The 13,218-nt window shown below is 54.2% G+C and overlaps 9 protein-coding genes across 9 annotated transcripts; 5 read left to right on the plus strand and 4 right to left on the minus strand.

The window, feature by feature from the left end:
- Positions 1 to 578: 578 nt before the first annotated feature.
- Positions 579 to 1,060, minus strand: AB675_3171 (Mitochondrial import protein 1; the record flags this gene model as incomplete). The annotated part of the gene is made up of 2 exons (XM_018143199.1): positions 579 to 707; positions 767 to 1,060. 2 exons carry the CDS (start codon positions 1,058 to 1,060, stop codon positions 579 to 581), a joined length of 423 nt encoding a protein of 140 aa, XP_017997809.1.
- A 453-nt stretch (positions 1,061 to 1,513) lies between these two features.
- AB675_3172 (UBX domain-containing protein 1) lies at positions 1,514 to 2,710 on the plus strand (the record flags this gene model as incomplete). The annotated part of the gene is made up of 1 exon (XM_018143200.1): positions 1,514 to 2,710. The coding sequence occupies one exon, from the start codon at positions 1,514 to 1,516 to the stop codon at positions 2,708 to 2,710; it is 1,197 nt and encodes a 398-aa protein (XP_017997826.1).
- Positions 2,711 to 2,966: 256 nt separating this feature from the next.
- AB675_3173 (Mitochondrial inner membrane protein OXA1L) lies at positions 2,967 to 4,636 on the plus strand (the record flags this gene model as incomplete). The annotated part of the gene is made up of 2 exons (XM_018143201.1): positions 2,967 to 3,158; positions 3,212 to 4,636. The coding sequence occupies 2 exons, from the start codon at positions 2,967 to 2,969 to the stop codon at positions 4,634 to 4,636; spliced, it is 1,617 nt and encodes a 538-aa protein (XP_017997855.1).
- A 657-nt stretch (positions 4,637 to 5,293) lies between these two features.
- AB675_3174 (putative NADP-dependent oxido YfmJ) lies at positions 5,294 to 6,133 on the plus strand (the record flags this gene model as incomplete). The annotated part of the gene is made up of 3 exons (XM_018143202.1): positions 5,294 to 5,471; positions 5,538 to 5,753; positions 5,874 to 6,133. 3 exons carry the CDS (start codon positions 5,294 to 5,296, stop codon positions 6,131 to 6,133), a joined length of 654 nt encoding a protein of 217 aa, XP_017997791.1.
- Positions 6,134 to 6,213: 80 nt separating this feature from the next.
- On the plus strand, positions 6,214 to 6,528 carry AB675_3175 (NADP-dependent alkenal double bond P2; the record flags this gene model as incomplete). Its single annotated transcript, XM_018143203.1, has 1 exon — positions 6,214 to 6,528. One exon carries the CDS (start codon positions 6,214 to 6,216, stop codon positions 6,526 to 6,528), a length of 315 nt encoding a protein of 104 aa, XP_017997907.1.
- Positions 6,529 to 6,770: 242 nt separating this feature from the next.
- On the minus strand, positions 6,771 to 7,586 carry AB675_3176 (putative 2-succinyl-6-hydroxy-2,4-cyclohexadiene-1-carboxylate synthase; the record flags this gene model as incomplete). Its single annotated transcript, XM_018143204.1, has 1 exon — positions 6,771 to 7,586. One exon carries the CDS (start codon positions 7,584 to 7,586, stop codon positions 6,771 to 6,773), a length of 816 nt encoding a protein of 271 aa, XP_017997933.1.
- Positions 7,587 to 7,921: 335 nt separating this feature from the next.
- Positions 7,922 to 9,064, minus strand: AB675_3177 (Beta-scruin; the record flags this gene model as incomplete). The annotated part of the gene is made up of 1 exon (XM_018143205.1): positions 7,922 to 9,064. The coding sequence occupies one exon, from the start codon at positions 9,062 to 9,064 to the stop codon at positions 7,922 to 7,924; it is 1,143 nt and encodes a 380-aa protein (XP_017997961.1).
- Positions 9,065 to 9,870: 806 nt separating this feature from the next.
- Positions 9,871 to 11,817, minus strand: AB675_3178 (Benzaldehyde lyase; the record flags this gene model as incomplete). Its single annotated transcript, XM_018143206.1, has 3 exons — positions 9,871 to 10,256; positions 10,339 to 11,685; positions 11,736 to 11,817. The coding sequence occupies 3 exons, from the start codon at positions 11,815 to 11,817 to the stop codon at positions 9,871 to 9,873; spliced, it is 1,815 nt and encodes a 604-aa protein (XP_017997807.1).
- A 372-nt stretch (positions 11,818 to 12,189) lies between these two features.
- AB675_3179 (uncharacterized protein) lies at positions 12,190 to 13,188 on the plus strand (the record flags this gene model as incomplete). Its single annotated transcript, XM_018143207.1, has 1 exon — positions 12,190 to 13,188. The coding sequence occupies one exon, from the start codon at positions 12,190 to 12,192 to the stop codon at positions 13,186 to 13,188; it is 999 nt and encodes a 332-aa protein (XP_017997932.1).
- Positions 13,189 to 13,218: the final 30 nt, after the last annotated feature.

A 13,218-nucleotide genomic window follows, 5' to 3' on the forward strand; every position in this document is an offset into this window, starting at 1 on the left:
TCTACGATTCTTGAGAAGCTTGCATCACCAGGTAGCGCCTGGATGTCCTCACTCATGCGACGACCAGTGAATGACTCCTCATGGAGTCACGTCTCGATCTTCACTTCGACGTAGAGGTAGAAGTAGTCGATTTGATTCTGACTTCTCCCTCTTCTTCCTTCTCTTCTCCTCGACCAGATGATGAAGGCTTCCTGATCGCCATGCTAAGACGGCACCCTGCTGCTGCTTGGTGGGGCGAGCGATATCTTCGAGGAGATAGCTCATATAGTTGAGCAAGCGGTGTCTTCTTCACGGGTTTGGCCTCGTACAGCCAGTCTCATGAATTGGGACTGGTCGAGCAACTGCCTAGTTGCAAATACAGATGAGTGGTCGTTATCGCACATGTCGAGCTCTGATCTTTCTCGATAGCACATTGCTCCAAGTCCGGTTCCGTCCCACTTCAAACAATTTCGAAATCGCTAGACACACTCGCCGGATGATCTTGCTGTAATTGAAGCCAAAGTCCTCTGGAATGAAGCGTCCTGTCTATGGTGAAGTCTGCAAATAATCTCCTTTTTCCTATACGATTCATGTCGTGTTCACTCCAGTGATGCTGCATCCACTAGATCAGGATCGAATTCAGACTGTCTTCTCCGTCTCTCAATCGGATCTTCTCGCATCTCGACACCAGGACCAATTGCGTGTGAACTCCTATGGCGAGGCCAGACCTGTTCCATACGCGTTAGCAGACCGATCGGGCTGTCCGTACACGGATCTCGATACTTACGTTGGTCGAGCTCCACCCCACCCTAAACGCAAATTCATGCGCCAATAGCTCCCCAAACCCCAACATCAGACCATTGACAAACGGCAGTAGAAGATTGATAGCCGCGCCTCTTAATATTGACCATACAGTTGGCGGCTGGTATATTATAACCGGCTGTTCCCCATTGTTGTTCGATGATGATTGTGGTGGGCTTGAGGAGGGTGGTGACAGTGATGAGTATGGCTCTGAGTCTGAGGGGATGGTGAGGCCGGACGCGGAGAGGTCGCGGGACGGGGAGGGTGAGCGGTCAGCCATGGCGCTGTGAGGCAGTCCGGGATGCCGTGTCAATTGAAGATATGGCTCGGCGTAGAGCTCTTGTGATTCGGATAAATTATTCCAGGAGCGTTCGGAGTGGGCGCCGGCGAGTTGGAAGCCTGGGCTTCGAAGTTGATCGTGAGGAAGGAGCCGTCACTGGAGGATGCCCGGGCCTTCGACGATAGTGTAGTGGCTCAGTAGATACGGGTCAAGTAAATGGCGTCGGTGACGCGGTGAGGTTGACGGCGTTTGATCGGAGCAGTGAAGTCGATCTCCAAATTCGCGTCAACCGGCTAGATAAAACGCTAGGGTTAGGGCCATACAGTGACGTTGCGGCTGCTGTTGCCTCTGGTGCCTCTGCGTTTTGACATATTTGACTGCCAGTGCCTGCCCGCACCTCTCTTTCACTATTATTGCCATCTCGATTCCTCCATACTCAAGACCACCGTCAAGATGGCCGACTCGGTAAGCGACGAAGCGATAGCGCAATTCACAAGCATCACTGGCGTATCCAGACGTGAAGCTGCACAATACCTCGCCGCATCTTCGGGCAGTGTTGAGAGCGCTGTCGCAACCTACTATGCCGCCACAGACAATGCACCCGACGACGCCCAAGATTCAGATTATGCCGACGAAGATGATGAAGACGAGCCCGCACAGTCTCGACCCGGCGGTGGCCGCACGCTAGGAGATGTATCAGGCTCTGTGCCCGCTTCATCATCTACTGCTCCCACGTCCTCCACATCCAAGAAGCCCCCAACACAGAAGAAGTTTGCTACACTCGGTGACTTCAATTCTTCCTCCAAGGGTGGAGACGATGACGACGATGACAAACAAGACCTATATGCTGGAGGTGAGAAGTCAGGCTTGTCTGTACAGAACCCAGATGATCTGAAGAAGCGTATTCTGGAGAAGGCAAACCGCAACGGCCCACCTGCGAAAGATGCTCCGAAGAAGAAATCTTATTTCAAAGGCGCTGGAACCACCCTCGGCTCCGACGAAACTCCATCACAAGAAGTCCCTGCTGCCCCAGAAGCACCTGCACCCGCCGAGCGCGTCAATCGTACACTGCACTTCTGGAGCGATGGCTTCTCCGTCGATGATGGCGATCTGTACCGGTCCGATGATCCACAGAATGCTGAGTTGCTGGAACTCATAAGAAGAGGTCGTGCACCGCTCCGCATCATGAATGTACTGCCTGGTCAAGAGGTCGACGTGGAGTTGAAGGAGCACAAGGAGAAGTACGTCAAGCCAAAGAAGAAGTATGCGCCATTCGGAGGGTCTGGCAATCGTCTTGGTAGCCCGACACCTGATGTTGGCGGTGCTCAGACAATGCCTGGTGCCTTCGAACCTACACCTGCTGCTGCACCTCGTGCTCAAGCTGCAGCTTCAAACACCGTGGATGAGTCACAGCCGACAGTCACAATCCGCGTCAGTCTAGGATCCGGCACACGACTCACATCGCGCTTCAATACGACTCAGACTGTTGGCGACGTCTACCAGTTTGTCCAGCGAGCAGAGCCTGACAGTGGCAGATCATGGGTTTTGCAGACCACCTTCCCCTCAATGGAGCTCAAAGACCACCAGCAAGTACTGGGCGAGATGCCGGAGCTCAAGCGTGGAGGTGCTGTGGTCCAGAAGTTCACCTAAACTGGCGACCTGGCGTGCCGGACACGAAGACAGGGAAGCATATGCATAAGCACTGGCGTTGGCGTGGCAGGCAAAATCGCTCAGCGGGCCCCCAAAAATTGATAGATGGTACATGGCCAGGACGCACGATTAGATGATCAATACTGCAGAATAACACATTCGAGCAGGCTTTTCATCGTCAACGCGTGAATTAATGCTGCATACAATGTCGCATGGTGACTGTAGTAGGCACGCGTAGAGAGAAGCGTCGGCTAAGATGCCCAATCGGGATGATGCTTCTTCACTTTTTGGACCAGCGAGCTTCGTCCTCCACGACGACACCCAGTGCGACTGCGGACGACGGACGTGCTCCGTGACAATGATCCCACGGGCTCAAGGCCTAAGAGCCTGTTCACGGTCAATAAAGACTATTCAGACACCCACCGCGGCCCTCCGTGGCTCTCGAAATGTAGGTCTCGGCCTTGCTCGTTCGCCTGCTTGCAAGGCACTGACTTGTTGCAGTACTCGGCCGTCTCGCTACGGGGAACACGTCTCGCTGGCCGACCGTCACAAGCTCGTCTCGCCAATGCCATATATAACGGACATCAATGCCGATCGATATCATGGAGTGGCCTCTGGTCGGGCAACTCTATCCCTCCACCAGGAGATACAATCCGGCCGCCAGATGATGGATCACCCATCGTCACATCCGAAGGCGTCACATCTATCAAGGCGACACACGGTACAGCGGATACCCCCGACCCGTCGTGGCTCACTGCCGAACCACACAAGCCCGAAGTGCTAGAGGACATCCAGGATCGATTACTAGCACCGAAAGATGGACTACACGACATCGACGTGCCCGAAGTTGTCGAGCGAATAGGCTTCATGAAAGAGGATCTAGGTCTTGACTTCGGCTGGGGTCCCACCGCCTTCTTTCAGTACTGCATCGAGCACCTGCACATCACTCTAGGCCTTCCCTGGGCAGTCTCCCTCTTCGCAGTGGGCTTCATGGTTCGCGCCGCGCTAGTCAGACCTCAAATAACCGCGCAGAAAGAAGGCGACAAGATGAAAGAGATCGCCCCCATTATGCAGCCGCTGAGGGAGGAGTACAAGAAAGCTACTGCTGCAGGCGACAAGAAGGAGATGATGGCCCTGGCTCACCAAATCAAAATGGTCGGGAGGTCCGTTGACTTCAAGATGTACAAGGTCTTTCTGCCTACGATCATTCAAATTCCAATAACCTACGGTGGCTTCCGCTGCTTACGCAATGCCGCCGAGCTCCCAGTTCCCTCATTCGAGACGGAATCCGTCCTATGGTTCTCCGACCTCATCACCACCGACCCCTGGATCCTCCCTGCACTAGTCGGCTTACTCACCTGGCGAAGCGTAACCCGCATGCAAAAAAGTCAACAAGTAAACCCACAAATGGCCAGTGCACAAACTTTCTTAAAGGTCGTGATGCCCGTCGTGTCGGTCATCTTCTGCCACTATCAACCCCTGGCCGTGCAGCTGTGGTTTCTCACCACCAGTACCTTGATGGCCGTTCAGATGGAGACATTGTCCCACAATCCTTTTCGAATCCGACTAGGCCTCAGGGCCATAGGGCTAGACAAGCCTCCAGAGAAAGTCGACGCATTCGGCTATAGGTTCGAAGGCAAGCCCGTGAAGGTCGAGGGCATGAATTTGTCGCAGGAAAATCCCATCAACGTCATCAACACTATATCGCGTAACGTTTCAACGAAGCCGGCACCGGAGCCGGAACAAGATATTAGTTTTATCGACAAAGCGATGGGGAGTGTCAAGAGTAAGGTCAGATCAGTGGATATGGTGAAGAGGACGCTTGAATCAAAGGAGAGAAAGGCTAGGGAGCATGAGGCGCAGATGAGAAAAAGGGAAGCGACTGAGTATGAGCGACATTATCAGCAAAGGAGAGGGGAGCGGTAGAGCCAATGCTTTGGTACATGTACCACAGCTGAGGAACATGTGTGTGCGCTGATCTCGAGCTAGAGCCCACCCGGCGGAGGAAAGGGCCCGTCGTGGATCTGGACTTTCCTGTATAGTATGGGGCAAATGTTCAAGGACACCATGCGCGAAATGACGAATATTCTGTCTCTTCATGTGGCTGTCTTTGTATGTAGAAATGACGACAGATTCAAATAAAAGCTGATCTCCATTCATTTGGATCGCTCAAGACCCATATGGTGCTCCATGCGGTTGCTCCTTAGAATACGAGACCTATAAATCATATATTGTATGATCCAAAGACGACACAAAATTGTGCAAGGGCCATCTTAGTCATTAGTCAGTATCCAAATTAATGTATGCTCTTTCGAAGCATTGAGAACGGCGGAATTGCCTAATCAGGCATCTACCTCGGCCTGAAGACGTGGTTCTCATGATGTCGACTCCTCTTTGCAATCCCTGCAGCTGTTATCGGCCATGCCGGCGATCTTCTGGTCCAGAATATAAATGAAAGAAAGATACCGACTGTGGAAGGAACTTCTGGACTAGCTCCCACACCCTTAACGAGACAACTACGTCGTCTCTGGCTCTGGTTCCCATAGGAATCTCAACCAAGAGACAGCGGCACGCCCAGCCATCATGACAACTTACCAAAAAGTCGTCCTCGCCAAACGGCCAGCAGCCAACATCATCCCCGGCGAGACGTTCAGACTAGAAAGCGCCAAAGCACCGACAGAAACCGATCTCAAAGATGGCGAAGTCCTCTTCGAAGCCCGCTATCTGTCCCTCGACCCAGCTATGCGGGGATGGCTGAATGGTATGTACACATGACCACCAATGCTCACACTCGAGGTTTTTGATACTCACACTTACGTCGGTATAGACACAAGAAGCTACGTCCCGCCAGTGCAGATCGGCGAGACGATGCGCGGCTACGCCGTCGGCGTGTGTAAGGCTTCAAAGTCGAAGAAGTTCCCTGCTGGTAGCGTCGCGTCTGGTATTACGGGGTGGACCGAGCTGGCTGTGGTGAATGAGAAGACGCTGCAGAAGGTTGTGCTGCCTAAGAATGGGTGGTTGACGGATACGCTGAGCGTGCTTGGTGAGTCCTTTACCCTTTCCATCTCGGCTGTCTTCATATGCAAGTCGGGCATCCGTATGCTGTGGCGCGCGGCTTGCCGACAGAACGAGCGAGGCTGACCATCGTCCGTACAACAAACAGGCACCACTGGCCTCACAGCCTACTTCGGCCTCCTTAACGTCGGCCAGGTCAAAGCCGGCGACTTCGTCGTCGTCTCCGGCGCTGCAGGCGCCACGGGCTCAGTCGTGGGCCAGATCGCCAAGCTCAAAGGCGCAACCGTCCTCGGCATCGCCGGCAGCGACGACAAATGCACATGGCTACGCGAACTCGGCTTCGACGACGCCTCAACTACAAATCGCCTACCTTCGCCGCCGACTTCCGCGCGCGAACCAAGCCCCTGATCGACGTCTTCTTCGACAACGTCGGCGGCGAAGTCCTCGATCTCGCGCTAAGCCGCGCGAAGCAGCACGCTAGATTTGTGATGTGTGGCGGGATCAGCCAGTATAACACCAAGAATGTACAGGGCCCGAAGAATTATCTGATGATTGTGGCGATGCGGATCCGGATGGAGGGATTTGTGGTGTTTGATTTCCAAAAGGAGTATCCGAAGGCGTTGCGGGAGTTGGCGGGTTGGTTGGCGGAGGGGAAGATTCAGAGGAGGGAGACGGTGATCAAGGGTGGGTTGGGGAAGGCGGAGCAGGCGCTTGTGGATTTGTATAGGGGGGTGAATACGGGGAAGTTGATTGTGCAGGTTAAGGACGGGGGAGATGAGGAAAGTTTGAGGGCGAGTTTGTAGGTGCATCTGGGAAGTTTGCGATATGTTGTTGAAAGTCAGAGGGCCCTCGACCACAGTCAGGCTTCATGTTGTTCGTACGAGTGAGGCGTGACGTGCGATTACACCCGCGCAAATCTCGTACGAGATCTGCTGTACAGAAAATGTCAGTGGAAGACATGGGTAAATGAGACAGCTGATTCACCTGGTCCGTGACCAAGTCACCATGGGCTTTTCAGCGAAGGCTGTGGAGCTGTTTCGGATTATCACAACTTCGGCCTGCCCCCTCCACTACCGCTTAGGCCTTGCTCCTGTAAGAACCCGACTACTGCTCTGTTGAAGCCCTCCACATCATCAATATTACTCGCATGCCCCGCGCCCTTCAACACCACCTTCCGCGTTCCCCTGATCTTCTTCTCCATGTACGCACCCGCACCAATGAAAGGCTTATCCTCACTCCCCAAAACAATCAGACTCGGTACCTTGATCCCACATAACCCCTCAATCACGCCCGGCGTATGCTGCGACAACATTCCTCGCGCCGCCAACGCCAGGCTCTTGCCGGAGGTATCCTCGTGAGTCACAGAAGAGCGCTCGGGACTCAGGTTCTGCAGGGACTTGAGCCCTTCCTTCTCAAACCGATCAGCCTGGGCGTAAGCTGTTTGGTTCCACTGCTCGCGTGCCTTGGGCGACTTGAAGCCTGGGCCTGTGCTGATGATGAGCAGGGCGCGCACTAGGTCGGGGTAGGCGTTGTAGAAGGCGAGGGACATGTACCCGCCCAGACTGAGGCCTCCGACGATGAACTTGGAATCACTGGGGAAGAGAGTGGTGAGCAATAAGTGCATGTCGCTGATGGTGTATGCTTCGTTGTAGAGGGATTGGTCTAGTGGGCAGGTGGTGCGGCCGTGGCCGCGCATGTCCCAGATCATGAGGCGGTTGTGGGCTGAGAGGGTGGAGATCTGTGGTTGCCACATGGCGGAGGTAGAGCTGAAGCCGTGGGAGAGGATGACGGGTGGGTTGGTTGTGTTGCTGCCGTGGATTTCATAGTAGAGGTTGACGGGGCCGTGTTGGAGGAATGGCATTCTGGGCAATGAGGTGTGATGGTGCACAGTGGATGAATTGTCGGGCCAGGGGATTGGAATGCCGTTGAAGTCGATCAGGGTGGACGTTGAAGTTCAAGTCAGTGGTTTTAAAGCGAACACAGTCTAAGGCCTTGAATACCTCTAAGAATTGCGGGGGTGGGTCTGCCGAGGCATGAGTACGTACTTTTTGCAAGGCACGTCATCCGGTCTTGCTTATGAACGCTAATTATTCTGTTTCGCACATATTTTGTTGCTCTCCTGACGACGCCATCAATACAAATTCAATGCTATGCTGGCGACTGCGCACCACCAGCCATTGACATCATCAACATCGATCAAGGCACAGGCGACCACGAGTAGGATTCCCAATCCCCGCGACCCTTCACGGTGAAAACGTCCAAGGACTTCGAGGTGTCCGCCAATTTGACCTCGCCAGACTCCAGCACGTACTCCTTCCCGTCCTGTTGCAGTCCACCGCCTGGGATGTAGATGCTTTTCCCGGCGGCAACAGCGCTGGTTCCGTGCTTAGGGATCGGCATCCCATCAAGCTCGGTCCATTTCTCAGTTTGAAGGTCAAAAACTTCGACTTGGTCGAAAAGGCCGTTGGGGGCTTCCTTGTTACCCTCACCACCGAAGACGAAGAACTTGTCACCCAACACGTCGCCAGAAACTCCACCGCGAGCTGTCGGCATAGTCGCGTCGCTTGTCGTCCAACCGGCCTCAAGGTCGTCCAGGTCGAGCTTGAAAACAGTGTCCTTTCCGTCATATTGGTCGACATTGCGTCCACCGATGACATAGAAGGTGTTCTCATATACTGCACCGGCAGCATGCTGGCGAGGGTCAGGGATGTTGGCAGCCTCTTCCGGCAGCACTTGCCATTTGCCTGAAATGGTATCGAAGGCAGTCACAGTGGTCAATCCTGCCTGCTCGCCGTCTCGCAGAAGTTTCATGCCTCCAGCAAGGTAGATGACTCCATCATGAACGCCAACCACAGCGCTGCCGCGCTCTGTGCCCCTCGGCATGGACTCAAGCTCAGTCCATACATTTGTGGAGGGATCATACACGTGGCTATCGCCGGTAGCGACCCAGTCGATGAAGTAGTCTGGATTCCCGCCATCGGCCAAACCGCCAAGGATGTAGATCTTTCCATCGACCGCAGCGACATTCGGATGGTTCAGACCGAGTGGAAGTGGTGCCACATCGGCCCAAGTATCGCTAGGAATGTCGTACAGCTGCACAGTATCGGTGGTCTGGACCCCAACTTGGGTTGAGCCGTTGTACACGCCCAACACACCTCCAGCTACGGCAAGCGTGGTCTCGTTGATGGCAACAGTGGTATGCTCTTGTCGAGGCTGTAGGAGGGCGCTGAGATTGTTCCACTCACCCTGTGGGCTTGATTGTATGACGGGGAGTGTGAGTGCTCTACTAAACAGAGCTGGAAGGATGAGGTGAGTGAAAGAGAATGTTGACCGTCGCATGTTTTCGTCTGCTGAGTCCTTAACGGGTCTGGAAAATTATCTATCTGTAAGTGTTTCTTGTGTCTGGATGAGTTTGTTGCTTGATACTCGATGACGGGACGCAGCAATGATATATATCCTTCACCTCTCGTTGCCACCATCAGGGCGGCCTCTGACACTACGCTAGCGGCCATCCCACAGCCACCAAGGACAGCGAAGCCGAGCACTGCCTGCATCGTCATCGCAATTTCCTATGGACTATTTTGGATTTCAACTATTTTCATACACGCTTCAGGAATAGGGCCTCGAACAATGGGACAGGACCGGGTCCCGACGATCAACGCAATTGCCAAATTGAGCCATTGGCCATATATAGCTCGAGGAAACTCAGTATGCCAAGAGCGCGCACTCGTTGCTGCAGCGTCAGAGGCCTCTGTGAGCCCAGAGTCAGTATATCAGTATTCGCGGTCTCGGCTTTGCCATGGAGCGGAATACTGTACTTTTGCAGCAGCTTGACATTCGCCAAGACGTTCTCCGCCCGCTGGTGGCCTGAGAACCGCCGCAATGGGACGTACGAATCGTGCCCGGGCTGCGTGCTAGCACCCATGCAGCTTCTCAGATTGCTTGGCGGCGGAAGCATAACGATCTCCCTTCCGAGTGATGGTCGGAGAGACGTCGCAACGTAGCGGAGGCAGCAGGGCAGATGGGGATGACTCCCACGGCGACATACTCGGGTTTTTGGGTGCCGACAGTCATAGTCGACCTGGGACACTGGGTTGATTGAACATGCAAGAAGTCAGGACACTTTTTTAATTCTCTCTATCCGATCAATGACCATTCACACCATTACCCACTGCACTCCCCTTATCCTCCTTATAGTAAGCCCTCGGCACGTTATCATAATACGGCACCACAATCATGCCCTCCTCGTCCGTCTTACCCACCATCGCCTTGGTCGTCGCCGTCACCGGCTGCCTGCTCACGATCAGATTCACGAGCCCAGGCTTCTGCTTCTGTGTGGCTCCCTCGATCATCGTCTTCGCTTCCAGCTCGACTTCTTCGGGTTTCGTCACAATGGTCCCGTTGCAGCCGAACCCCTGTGCGACGATGTCGAAGCGGCAGTTGGGGGATAAGGTTGAGACGGGCCGGAGAGTGGGCTCGGAGTCCTGGTAGAGGAGGTCTTGACCGGCTATGGACATGCCCCAGTAGTAGTCTGTGAGGAGCATGTGAGTCAGCGTTCCGGGGAGGACTTCGCGAGTACAGGAGATCTTCGATGACATAAGGAAACAACTTACTATTGACCACAACAGTCAATATTCTCAGCCCATGCCTTGCGTAGGTATCCAGTTCCGCAATATGAAAGCCCGCACTGCCGTCTCCTTGCAAGTTCACGATCAGCTTATCCGGGAACGCCAGGGCAGCACCGAGGGAATAACCCCAGCCATTCCCAAGGAAGCCTAGATAACCCGTCGACGCCAACGCATGCGCTGGCTTAGCATGCTCAACCAGATCTAAAGCCCACACGCCGCATTCACCGCCATCGAACAGCATAATCGAGTCGGGCGGTAGTGACGTGAATACTGACTTCAGGGCGTGGTAGGGATGCAGGAGGTTATTGTCCTTCTCGATGGTCTTTGGCTCTGATTCGTGCGGTGAGGGTAAGGACTTGACTTTTGCAATAGTATCGAGCCAGGATCTCCTGTCAGGTTGTGATGCTGTGGAGGACTTTTGGAAATGTGACAAGCATGCATTGACGAATAGGCTTGCGCCCGAGACGATGCCGAGAGAGACAGGCAGCGAGCGGCCGATCTCCCCACCGTCAATGTCTACCTGAACGATTGTCGCGTCGGGAGGAATGATTGCGTGATTTCGACCACCTAAGAGAAAGCCCGTCCTCGCACCTACAAGCATGACGAGGTCGGGTCTTTCGGCTTGGATGTATGGCAGTACAGCCAGACGACTAGCTGGACCGCCGCGGAAGGGCGAATCTGAGGGAAGTGCGGGCGCGAATTTGGAAGAATAGAAGACTGGGGTGTTCGTAGCTTCGGCCAAAGAAAGCAGCGCGGATGTCGATGTGCCTGGGCTAGTCGTCCTGCCTGCACCCGTTCCTGTAATGAGCACTGGCCGCTTGGCCCGCGACCACAGCTCGGCGAGTTTTGCTACAGCTGCCTGATCTGGCGCTGGAGGCGAGGCGGGCCCCATCATGATAGCACCATAGCTGATAGCGGACATCCTTGGTGGAGAGAACAGGACATCGATCGGAAAATCCACCACCACAGGACCAGGCGTGCCTGACTGTGCAGTGCGGAAGGCAAAGCTGACGATCCGGGGAATCTCCTCGACGTTGGTGACACGGTGGGTGAACTTTGTCATGGGCTTCGAAAGCACGACTTGATCGTGAAAGCCTTGCAAAGCATTGGTCTCGGCATCTCGTAATGGTGGTGAGGATGTGAGCACGAAGACGGGACTGCGGTCAGCGTATGCTGTTGCGATGCCGGGGAGGGCATTGCAGAATCCGGAGTTTGCTGTGACGAATGCAAGACCAACTTTGCCGCTGAGTTTGGCGTACCCTTCGGCGGCTTGCACCGCGACAGTCTCGTGCCGTGTATCGATGAGCTTGATGCCGGCGAGATCGCAGCCGACTAGGAAGCGTCTAAGTGCCCTCCATGTAGACCGAAGGCGACTGTGACACCGAGCTGTGCGAGAGACTGTGCAGCGAGATCACCGCCGAGGAGCTCGCGTGCTTTTGGTTGCTTCCATTCAAGGGTGGTCATGTTGGTGGATGGTATCGTCGCTTAACGCTCGCTTCGGTGCTACGGGCAGCGTATGAAGCTCTGGGCCTGGCATGCCAGACCTTTAAATGCTGGCATGCTGTTCTTGACATATGTGAATCTGACTCGCACATTTGGAGGTCAGCATTGGCGCCCTGCTGGTGAGTCGAGTAAGTTTCTGCCAGGAACAAGAGGCCGAGGTCAGCCAGTGATTGTAGTCACGATGCGACCAATGGCCTTGGTATGTCGGCTGACTTTGCGGGGTTTCCCCGCTTGGGAAGTCCATCAGTGCCGTGCTTTTTGCTGATATGCATGATGCACCGCTGCACCTGGGCGGCGGCACAATTCTTTGTTGTTACAAATTGAATCGAGACAATGCCCCCAAACAACATCGTGCTGTTCACTTACGACGCGTCCGTCTATGGACGGAAGATTGAGTGGTACCTGAACCTACGAGGGATCAAGTATGCCAAATGCATCACAGCTCCATACTTACCCCGAGAGCAGCTCCAAGAGCTTGGTATAAGGTACCGGCGAATTCCATGGCTGGCCATTGGTCGAGATGTATACTGCGATACGAGAATCATAATTGAGAAGCTGGAGCAGTTGATTCCAGAGAACCGCCTGGCTTCAAAGGACCCTTTCATGCGTGGTGTCGAGTACCTGCTTGAGTCGTGGGTCAACGAAGGAGGACCATTCTGGCGAACGAGTCAGATGATCCCTGCGGCGCTTTTGCAGGATGACAAGTTCCTCGAAGACCGGACTGAGATGATCGGGGTGCCCTTCAGCAGAGAGGGTCTTGGTGCGATGAGACCGGAGGCCTTGGTTCATTCTCGTATTTTCCTGGATGCAGTTGAGAACCGTTTCCTTGCAGATGGCCGACAATTCATGTCCGGAAAGGACAAGCCTGATTTGACCGATATCCACACGGCTTGGGTTTGGGACTGGATGTTTGGTATGTCGAAGATACTGCCTGATATCGCTGCGAAGGAGGGCATTACCAAAGAGAACTATCCAAGGGCATTTTCATGGACCGCACGCCACCGCGAATCCTGCGAGGCAGTGACGGAGAGAAATGGCAAGCCTGAGATTCTGAGCAATGAAGACGCATACGCCCGCGTGCTGGGATCGAATACTTTCGAGGACATCAAAGGTGTCGACAAATACGATCCATTGGGGTTGTCGCAGGGTCAGCTGATCGAGTGCTGGCCAACTGACTCGGGGCAAAATCACCACGACAAAGGAAAACTTGTGGCTTTACACCTCAAAGAACTCGTCATCGAGTCAGAAGTGCCTGGAGGCAAGGGGCACCTGCATCTGCATTTTCCACGTGGAAATTTCAGACTGAAGGCGATTCAGGATTCGAAGATATGAACGCGTTGAATAGGTGAACCCCACTGGATA

This window comes from Cyphellophora attinorum (genome assembly GCF_001299255.1).
Source record: "Cyphellophora attinorum strain CBS 131958 chromosome Unknown Contig21, whole genome shotgun sequence".
In the NCBI taxonomy this organism is placed as follows: Eukaryota; Fungi; Ascomycota; class Eurotiomycetes; order Chaetothyriales; family Cyphellophoraceae; genus Cyphellophora; species Cyphellophora attinorum.